At 34.0% G+C, this 11,583-nt stretch overlaps 1 protein-coding gene across 1 annotated transcript; it reads right to left on the reverse strand.

Moving 5' to 3' along the window:
• Positions 1-7,412: 7,412 nt before the first annotated feature.
• LOC143547939 (protein SHORT INTERNODES-like) lies at positions 7,413-9,664 on the reverse strand. Its single transcript, XM_077039232.1, has 2 exons — positions 8,690-9,664; positions 7,413-8,227 (listed from the first exon to the last, which is right to left on the reverse strand). The coding sequence occupies exons 1-2, from the start codon at positions 9,354-9,356 to the stop codon at positions 7,875-7,877; spliced, it is 1,020 nt and encodes a 339-aa protein (XP_076895347.1). The 5' UTR covers positions 9,357-9,664; the 3' UTR covers positions 7,413-7,874.
• Between the last annotated feature and the right edge of the window lie 1,919 nt (positions 9,665-11,583).

Genomic DNA, 11,583 nt, shown 5'->3' on the forward strand with positions numbered 1-11,583 from the left:
TTAGTATTTCTTCACACATGTTCGACAATACTTTTTAAAACGATATTATAATATATTGTCCCCTGATGTGTATACTAAATAGAGTATTATACTAAATCTCATCTTATCATCATAATAAAGAAGAAAAAAAGTAAGTCGTACGGATGATTAATTAAATTAAGCTATGTTAAGTTAAATTAACTAGGGTTTGTGCGTGTTTGTATATTTATAGACAATGGACCACCCTCACACCCTGATTGAGGAACCAATGCATGTGTTTGAAATCAATTGCCGCCCGCATTGTATAACCTAGCTAGCAATCTAGCAGCCACTCTTTGACAACACTTTATGTTCATTGGAGGTTCTATAAGTAATGGTTACATTTATTATTATAGTGTTTTAATTAAAGAAAAACATAAAATTATTACATGGATGCTCTCTGTCATTAGATTATTGTATCTATGCTCATCATCTTTCTGAAATTACACATATGCTTTCCTTTTACGCTCAACAGTAATACATGATGGTCCTTAAAAGTAGAGGTGGGCAAATAAACCGGTTAACTGAATCGACTCAAAATCAAATCGAAACCGAACCAGTTTGAAACTGATTATGTGGAAATCGGTTTGGAACCAGTTTGTGTTTTTCTCCACCAAAACAGGTTTCAAACCAGTTAACCGAACCGAAAGTCAAAACCCGAACCGAAACCGATTAAAACCCTAACTGAAACCGATTGTAACCTGGTCAAGAAACCGGTTTCAGCCCGAACCGAAACCGATCTTAAACAGGTTTTGACGTTTGTTGAACTAACTGAACTGGTTTCAACCCAAACCAGTTTTGAGTTTTAAACTGGTTTGTGCACATCTACTTAAAGTGATGTTAGTTGGTTTATCATTTTAAGCGCATGTAAAATTTCTTAAAGCATTCATATTCAATCCCATATCTTCAAAATACAAAATTACACTAAAAATCAATATATTTTCTCTTTGTTTTCAATTAAATAATATTTTTTATATTTTTATTAACCTTTTTTTTGCTCTCTTTCATTTACAACCACTTAATATTAAAAGATTTATAGAGTGCTACAAGAATTTTTAAAATAATAGAAAAAACACTGCATTTTCTTTCTTATTCACTCACACCACCCTAAATCTCTCTAAATTATAGAAACTCATCTCAACAAATTTAATGGGTTAAATGATAATACTCTTATTCACTAAATCATAAAACGAATTTGAAAAGAAAATCAAAATCAAACTTAAAAATTTATTATATGTTAAGTGGGCCCTTCCTGCACCTTATAAAACAATTTTAACAAAACTGTGTGTTTTAGTCATTTGACCTGTTTCAAGTATGATTGATGCACAATGGCTATATAAGGTGTAAATGACTCGCTTTGCTCCATAAAAAAGAATTTAAGGATGTGATTTTTTCAATGAATTTCCGTATCTTACTTGTATTGGTATCCGTATCTGTATTCGTTTATTTGATACAGGTACATATTTAGATTTACTAATTTTAGGTACATGTATTTTCGGGTATAGAATATGTAGGGTTTTTATTGGGTTTCCAACACTCATGACTTAACGTACCCGTGCTATTTATTATCATGCGATTTTAAGATTTCAAACGGACTTTTCAAAACCTAATTGCCTTGTATCTTCCAATCTTCCCATCTGTCAACAGAAAAATTTCATCCCTGGTTCCAGTTGATTATAAACCATTAGCTCCAATCAAATCATAGTTCCAATCGCTTTGGTTATGTTATTATGATTTTGGCCGGTATTATAGATAGTTGATTATTGGTACCATACCAGTACCGATACCAAGTTTAGTGAATAATTAAAAAAAAAAAAAGAACGCAGGCCCCTTAACACTGGATTGAACATTGAACGGATTTTATTTTTGATAAACGATCGAGGCGGGTGCGGTGAAATTAAACGATCGACAAATAATATGAAGGACAAACGATCGAGGCGGGTGCGGTGAAATTAAACGATCGACAAATAATATAAAGGACAAACGATCGAGGCGGGTGCGGTGAAATTAAACGATCGACAAATAATACAAAGGACAAACGATCTCGTAATTGATAAAATATTCATTTAATAAACGAACACCAATCCCACCCAAGGTGAGCTCCCCTTGAGTGGGTGATTTACACCATGGAAAACACACATATACATATGACAAATAAAGTCCTATTAATTGCAAAACACAAATCTTCTAGAAGCCTTTCCTCGTTGAAGCTAAACGCATGCACCGAAGCTCTCGTCTCGGATCCTAAATTCATGTCCACTTTAATTATTAGCTTAACCATAGATATATTACGAGTTTCGCCATATTGATATCGCAAGTCACAAATTATTGGCCTTACCAAGAACAAATGTAACTTATGGTGTTTTTTAAACCATTACGAGTTTTTGACAGAAAGGTTAGTGAGCTGAGTGCTCCATGCCTACGTGGCAGTGACGTGAGGAGACATTTTTCATATTTTAGTTAAACCACTATACATGATCTAATGATGATCGACTCCATTTTACACACTTTGATACCACTATACCAGATGCCCTTTGATAACAATTTGTTTAAGTACATCCACTACATATTCATATGTACATTATTATACTTCATACTTCTTTTTTCTTGCAGAAAAAGAATGTGCGAGAAAAGATCAAATTTAAGATAGTGCGGGAAGAAAAAAAATTTATAAAACGAATGGATCAAAAAGATACGCATACATATATAGCATATCAAAATAAAATTTATAAAACGAGTAAAGTATACGAAGTGAGTGAGCCCAATAATATAATGACACACATCGCTTTTAAAAACACAACGTGCGTAGTGTCATAATTGTCTAGGTTGCCTGACTGAACCTCTTTAACATGTTTCTATATATATATTTTTTTTGAAACTTAACATGTTTCTATATGTGCGTGGTAAATACTAGCACGTGTTTGTAATTATAACAATTTAAAACATGTGTCATTATGTAACATTTTTGGAGCGTGATTGTTATTATCTACCTCGTGCCTAATTACTCGATATTGTAGAACAAGTATTGTTGTAGCCTGTAGGTTACATGTGTTATGATGTGCATAATATTATAACATTAATATTGTGAAAGTCGATAACAACAAAGCACGAAATGACTTACGGAAATCAAAGATTGCGGCTATTATATGCCTTTGTTTAGCACCTCTCTCACTAGATTATATATCTTGCTTATGTTTGAAAGATTTTGTTTAGATATAAGATAGTTTCACTCAATTTTTTACTTTCTTGCCTTTTTAGAAGATTTTACAGAAGTTTAATATCCTTCTCTTTCGACCGGCTGTACATTATGGGGTGCAAAGGGGGCGACAAAATGACTTGGTTTGTGTGATAGATATGCAAGCAGGCGATGACATGACTATTACGTAATAATTTTAATAGTTGCGTTATTATTTAGTTTTATATGCAATTTACTTTTTTACGTGTCTTGAAACTTAAGTTCGTCGTTTGTCGCATGTACATTAGGTGACAACTATATCTTTACCTCATCGTTAAATTTGTGTTTGTAGGGTTCTAAAATCAATAGACCATTAGGGTAAAATTAAAATTTAAAGGGAGACAAAAAATAGAAGTGTGAGAAAGATTTGTGACAACACAAAAAACCCTTTAAAAATAAATTCAAAAAAAATAATAAAAAAATCATAACTCAAAGAAAATTGGTTTTTATTGGTCCCAACTATTTCCTTTTGGTCATTGCCGGTCCCAACTAACGAATTGGTCACTGATGGTCCCAATTTTTAATGTATATGTTTCTAACGGTCCACGACTAACAGAATCCTATCGCTGTTAGTTTCAGATCGCCGGAAAAACGTTTTATGCCGGGAAAGTTAATTTTTTTGCCAGAAAACACCACATGAACACCGCCACCACCACCAATTGACTCACCGCCAACCAACCACCATCACTTAAGCACCATTAACTGATATCGACGATGGTTCTAGGGTTCCGGCGACGTCAATAATTGGGGCTTTTACTAGAAAAAGGTTCCTAAAGGTACGATACAAAGTTACCATGATGTTTGGGACAAAATTGTTGAGTTTTCGGGAGAAAATATGCGTTTTCCGGCCAAAAACGTTTTTCGGCGACCTGAAACTAACGACATTAGAATTCTATTGGTCGCGGACCGTTAAAAATAAATACATTAAAAGTTTGGACCGTCAACAGCCAATTCGTTAGTTGGGACCGGCAGTGACAAAAAGACGATAGTTGGGACCAATAAAACTGATTTTCCTAACTCAAAATATAAATAAAAAACGAAAAAAAAATAAAAAATAAAAATGTTTCCGCCATCATTCCCGTTCAAAAAAAATAAACAAAAAAATTAAAAAATAAATGACGAAAGACACAATGGTGAGATCAAAACACAATGATAAAAATGAATAAAAGACACAATTATAACTAAAAATAACACAATAGATCGCAAAATATAACACAATGTCGAATAAAATATAACATAATATTGAGTAATATAACACAATATAAAGAAAAAAAAGGACACAGTGTCAAGAAAAAAAGACGCAGTAAATAAAAAGACACGACTTTTTTCACTTACCATTATATTTTTTTTATGAGAACAAGATAGGCGGTGGAAACATTTTTGTGTTTATACATTTTTCATTTTTTTATTAAATTTTGAGTTGTTTGAAATCCATTTATTTTTTTAGGGGTTTTTTTGTGTTGTTAGAAATCCTTCTCATTTTTGTTCTCATTTATAGAATAACTTGACCCTAGACCATTCTTCTCATTTTTATTCCCTTTTATCAAATAACTTAACCCTAGACCATTAATCCAATTAGGTTTATTATTACTATGATATTCATCTACATCAGTAAATTACCTAAATCGTCACTATCATAGTATCATCATCATTATTTAAGATCATAGCTACCACCATGCATCGATCACTCCTAAAAATTGGATCATTATCCTTATCCTAATGTTCTATACCTTCATCTATTAATAACTAAATCGTCGCCAACACAATAAACGCCATTCATCTTCTTCATTCCTCTTAATAAGAAAATTAGTAGAATTTGTTTATAATGCAATAAGTAGAATTTACGTGTAATAATGCCATAATGGAAAGCTACATTCTCAATTAGTGTTTAGCGAAATGAGCAAACCTTCAATTTTCTTAGACCATGTGTAGTGGATGGAACCCTTATGGGGGGCGTTATACGCCATATGGTGCCACATCATCATAGGGGTTTTATGACTAAAATGTGCGTATTGTATGAAGCTCCTTCAAATCATTACCCTATTATTATATTTTATTAAAAAAATATACGAATAATAAACTCACCAATCACATTCCACCCATTTTCCCCCACCCGACACTATGTAGGAAACGTCCATACCCTCCATAGCGCCCCGGGGACGGTGTTCCCGACATTATGGGGCTCCATGGGTGGGGATGCCACCCCAGTACACATGGTCTTATTGCAATGATAATGGAATGATCCAATTTACGTATCGATCTTTACGCGACAATGAAACATTCCATTTGCATATTAAGAGCATTCTTATCCCTTTCACTATCTTTAAATCCAAAATTACACTAAACATCACTACTTTCCATCTCTCTTATTCAATTAAATAATATATTTCCATACCTTTATCATTACATTTTCTATTTCCTCTACTCACAAATACTTTCAACAAATATTAAAAAATTATAAGAGTGAATAATAATTTTTCAAATATACAAAAAAATCACTATATTTTTCTCTCCTCAATTCACAACATCCTAAACCACTCCTTAAATTATAAAAACATTCCGTACAAAAAAAAAACAAAAACTAATGGATATAATATGAATGCTCATTTTTCATTAAACGTGATAGGTGGGTTATTTGTGAAATAGAGTTGAAATATGATTTTCTTAGATCCTTAGAAGATTAACCTCTTTTGCACTCATATTTATATATTTTTGTACCCATTTATGTATATACATGTTGACTATCAGTTAAGGAAAATTTTCAAACGTTGAATCAACAGAAAGTTTTTGGATATTGACGCTCACTTAAAGATTGATATTGCAGGGAGGAGATATATATGAAAAAGATGTAATTTCATGTCCAAAGCACAGTTCCTTACTGTAGATGATAAAAATATATATTATGTAATGAAGGCAGGACAACATATCTTGTCAATCAGTCACGCTAATTTTTATTGGTCTCAGCAAAGTGATTAATAATTAGTGAACTCTCTCAATAATCCCATACATTTTTAGGTGTTGTTTTGGTGAGGTTAACTGACATGATTTCTAAAACCTCAAGGTTAACCGATGATCCGTGCTTGTCGCTTAAATTACGCTATCTGAATACTATGAAGAACAGACGACAAACAAGAATTTTCGGGGAGAGGGAGAAGGTTGTTTAGGAACGAGAGGTACTTAAAGATGTTGTTTGAAACTTCTTACACCTCTATACGTGCAGTTTGCTATCCATAAGTAAACTCAGTAAGTTCAATTCGCTTAGATGGAAACTGAACTTCATAGTCTTTCATCTATGGAGTTCGATTGCCACCCAAACGAACTTGCCGAGCTTGTTTTCCGACAAAATAAATGAACTTCCCTAGTTTGCTTACAGGGAAGCAGACTGTCTAGAAGTACAAGTTTCAAAAAATAAATGAAAATACATGTCTAGTTCCCAAACCACTTATTACATAACATTTAACTAATTAAGGGGTTGTTTTATCAATTATGTGTTGAGTCATTAAAATGTCTGAATGATTAAATGGTACCTCTGAATCATTCAACATGTCTTTGAAACTTAACAATTAAAAAAATGCTCCATAAACAATATGATGTTTCTATTCGTGAACAAAAAACATTATACCTTGAATCGATTCAGAGGTAGCCTCATAATTCAAACAACCCCTAAGATATTTAAGGGAGTAACATAATAATAGATGTCTAACGATCAATACTGGAAAAGGCTAATGCATTTATTAGTCACAGGGTAGGAGTTTCTTGGCAAAGATTGAACGACATGCAGCAACTAAAACAAGCAAACCAAAGTTTATTAAGGTATAATAAAGACACAAATAATTGAAATACATGATGGCTCTTTTATGTTCCACAGTACATATAGTATTCAACATCACCTTTAAGTCGCATTTATATTCTCTTGTGTACTTTTTTTTCTTTTACTATTTATTTTTTCATTTGGGACTCAAAGCACCATCGTTAGAAAAAAAACACTCATGGTGATTCTTCATTTACAAAACTGTAAACCCTTTCTAGAACCAATGACATGAAAAGATGTGCTGTTTTTGTGCCTCTATGCAGCTACAAGATAAAAAAAGGTCAAATCTTTAGACCCACATAAGGAAGTTCTACTAGGTTTTTTTTTAAAAAATAATTGGTTAAAATATGTGTTTTGTGGTTATACTTTTCATGCATGGCTGTAGGGCTCAAAGAAACCGAATAAAAGAACACAAAAAAAATGAGAGGATTCCAGCTTTAAGGCGTAAATGAAGGAAGAAAAAGAAGAATTTTTGCAACAAATTCAAACCCACGAGACACTCAACACAAATTATTGAAATTAAGAAACCAACATTTTTTTATTAAAAAACAAACAAATAAAACACCAAAACAAACAATATGGACACAACTCCTAGGTATATTGTCTCCTACTAATCAAGAAATCTTTAGGACAATGAGTGTAAAATATAGGACCTTAATTTCAACTTTGCATCAAAATGTGTACCGGTACTATAATCAGAAAACCAAATCACAACCTTCATTTGAGCTAATTGTAGGATGTGACATATAAACTGATCATCATAACAGGAAGCAACACTTATTATTAACCGATGATTGACTGAGTAGTTAATTAATCTCTTGATATTTGATGGAAAAACTGCGTACTTGTCAAGTAATCGTTGCCACCAAGAGAAGGATATAAAGAATGACCAATAAAGTTTGCTGCCGCCGTCGAATTACCCGGGGACGTTGTGGTGAGGTTTAGCTGCGGGATCCCTGCGCTGCCACCCGACGAGGTGTCCCCGCCCATGTATTGACTTTCCGTGCCTTGATCATAGAGAATTCCCTTAAACAAATGCCCACCTATGTTAACCGCAGCTTGATATGCGAATTGATCGTCGGTGTCATCAATCGAGCTTACCCTTACGCACCTGAAGTTCGCCAGTGTTGTAACTTCTGATGGGAAGTTGCCTACCTCAAACCCTAGTTGCACAACAAGTAAACAATCATTAAAGTAAAAATGATTTAAATTTCCAGTAGTACTAACTTATTAACAATTATGGTCTAGTGATTGTATATTATAAATGAGTATTGAGTATTGTATGCAACTATGCACGTTTAATTAAAGCTTCTTTTATTAAAAATATTTTTGTGCAAAAATAATATTAATATATAATATAAGTCTTAATCATCTTCATCAACTTTCCCTCCCTCCAACAATTAATTAAATATATAGAATACAAAAATACTAACGAGTAACGACCTCATGAAATTATAAAATATGTTTGCATAAGATCTAGGTCCAAATTATTTGTTAGTCTTTTCCTAGGAAGCAGTTAGGTTTCTTGATTATAGACAAATTTTAAAATACACCATTTGGGAAAGAAATCTAAATTTATATAATAATTAACCTAAAGAATATTATTGGATAAAGAATTTATATACCTGAGTAGTGATACGCAATAGCAGTAGTAATCGGATTAACCAAATTAATATTATTATTGTTATTATTATCATGATCTTGACCTGATCTTGGTCTTTTGGTAGTTGGAATACCACGGCGGCGGTTGTGATCTTGTTGTGCGGCGGTGGCGGAGAGATACTGCTGTCTCTCCCGGCGTTTAGCCGCCGGAACCCACGTGCTTTTCACATGTGTTTGACACTGAAACCCTCTGCTCTTACAACAAGTTCTACACCTCATATGTTGACAGTCTTTCTTGGCTTGGTTTCCACAGTCTTGACAGCTCACACCACCACCGGCACCGGTAGCTGTTCCGGTGATACCATGTCCCATCATCACAAAACCCCCAGAACCCCAGGTGGGTTCATCTGAGAAATTAATAATATTATTATTAGTTCTAGCATCCCCACCACCACCAGTACTAGTCATAGGTGGCTGCTGCCACAGTTCAAAGTCTTTGGTGGTGGTGGGGCGGTGGTCATGGGTGGTGGTGTTTCTGGTGGAGGTGTACAAGAACCAGCTGCTGGATTCAGTAGGGTTATTTGAATTTGAAGCAAGGTTTATGTTGGTATTGGTGTTGGTGTTGGTGTTGGGGTTAGGGTGTTGTTGAGTAGGGTAAGTTGCAGATCCTAATGAGAAGAAGCCAGCCATAGCTTCTGAAAGGTGTTAACTATGTGATGACAAGTGGTACTACAACTACAACTACAACTACAACTACAACTACAACACCCCAATTGAGACTCCTCACAACAATCCATAGCAATTGAAAATCCAACCTAAACTCCATTTATGTCCACCTTCTCCTAACCCTATATATTTCTAGATAAATTTTATATAAAAAAAATATAACACTTAAAGCACAAAACAAGGAAAAAAAATGGTTATGAAAGTAGATGGTGACTGACTTAATTATATCTAGCTATAGCTCCAGGGTTGGAACTTGGAATTGAAATTGAAATAGAAATCAGATAATAATATCTCAACTGAGAATTGAGGAATTAATACAACACTTTTTCATTCAATTGTTTGTGTGGTTGCTGTACGTGAAGCATTAAAGAAGCCAAAAGATTACAGGTCTGCCAAGCCGCCATAGCCATTAAGGCAACCTGTTTCTTTCTTTAATTCCTTCTCCTTCATTGACAGGAGCAACTTGTTTTTGGGGATTTCATCTTTCATCATCCTCTCACTCTCTCTATATCCTCTTGTAAACCTATCTCTATCACTGTGAGTGAGAGAGAGATATGTGAAAACTCTCAAGGGAGTGAATTACTTAAAGGTCCTCCAAACTGAGGCTTCATTTTCAAGCTTACCCATTTTGTCAACTTTTGTATTTATAAGCTTATATATAAGAAAAAACTATAAATATTATGATAATATGTAAGAAACTAATAATATAAATATTTCTTTATTTGACTAGTTTTAGTTAGTCTAAAATATTGGAACTGAAAAACCAACTTGGCATATAGTTACAAACAATGTTTGTAAATCAGACCCCTATTCCCGGGTCGTCCTACCAACTATGTCAGTTATTTTTGTCTCGTATAGACTGGTCCTAAGAACATATATAATCACATCATACTTAATGCTATAAATGGTTAATTATGAACCTTCTATTTAAATATGTAATAACTAGAGAAACTTGAGAAATATATGGATTTTGTTTGAAGTTTTAAAATCAACTCTGATTTCATAGCCTTGTTTTAAAACATAAGTTGCAAATTTATTAAGTAGGTAATTAAAGGCATCTACCTAAGGGCATTTGATCCATCGGTATCCAGGGAAGTATGTAAGTATTCCTACTCATGTAGTTGAGTGTTCAAGTATGATGGTAGACAAACACGGAGAATTAGAAGCAGAATTACAGAGTTTGTTTGTCGATGAAAAAGGGTTGAAGTCATAAAACATATGTAGAAGGGTTGATGACTTCTAGGACTTGTTTGAAGCATATAACTCTCATTATTTTAAAACACTATACCAGTCTAGGTATAATCACATAGTTTGTGTTTCTTCCTAACATAAAGTTTTTTTAACAACGTTTGAAAGTATCTTTAATACCTGAGTGAGCATTCTTGAGACCGGATGTCAACCGTCTACCCGAGTGAGTCTTCCTCGACATGATCTACTTCAGAAAGACCATAGCTCAGGACGACAAAAAGGACTCAGTGGAATCATGGTTCAAACGGTTCTTGAAGATAGAGTGGAGGGAAGACTACCTAACGTTCACCATCAATCCGGGTAGATCTTACAAATCAAAGACAATCAACCCCTTCACCAACAAGCCGTCAAAGGTCGAAGATACAAGATGCCTGAAGATCATGGTGAAACAATCTGTCACGACATGCCATTTGAAGACGACTTTCTCTTTGACTTCATTGCTTGGGAATTTGATAATGAGCACGGCGAAGTCATCATTTACTACAAGCGCACTCATGACCTAAGGTTCTTTGATGAACACGAACTTGCAGGTTTTGGATTGAGCGACTTAAAGAAGCTTGTGGAGTCGCCCTTGTGTACTGTAGAAGATGTCCGCCGTGAAAACACGAACGCGATCGTCGGAAAGTTCAACAAGTTTGTCAAACTTCTTGTTGAAGAACAACCATTTCAAGATCCAGACGATGTCTTCGAGTATGAGTCCGAGTGTGACTGGAAGATAATAACACAAATACTAAAGACTAGAGGGAGATTGTAAGGCACATTTGTAGTTAGTCTTTTGCATTTGTAGCATATAGTTTGTTTGTAGTTTGTTTAACTTGTCTTAGTAATATTTCGGCCACTTTTACTTAAGCCCATTGGATTATTTTAGAAAATAAAAGACTTGTGCATGAGGATACACATACTATACTTGTGCATGAGAAATATATATAGTGTGTGTATTCTC

This window comes from Bidens hawaiensis, unplaced genomic scaffold, assembly GCF_021521415.1.
Source record: "Bidens hawaiensis isolate Kalapana, Puna unplaced genomic scaffold, B.hawaiensis_p1.1 tig00014897_1, whole genome shotgun sequence".
Classification (NCBI taxonomy): Eukaryota; Viridiplantae; Streptophyta; class Magnoliopsida; order Asterales; family Asteraceae; genus Bidens; species Bidens hawaiensis.

Coding starts and splice junctions, on each gene's coding strand:
- LOC143547939 (XM_077039232.1), bottom strand. CDS start 9,356: ATGGCTGGCTTCTTCTCATTAGGATCTGCAACTTACCCTACTCAACAA. Junction 8,228..8,689: donor TATTGCGTATCACTACTCAG/GTATATAAATTC, acceptor TTGTGCAACTAG/GGTTTGAGGTAGGCAACTTC.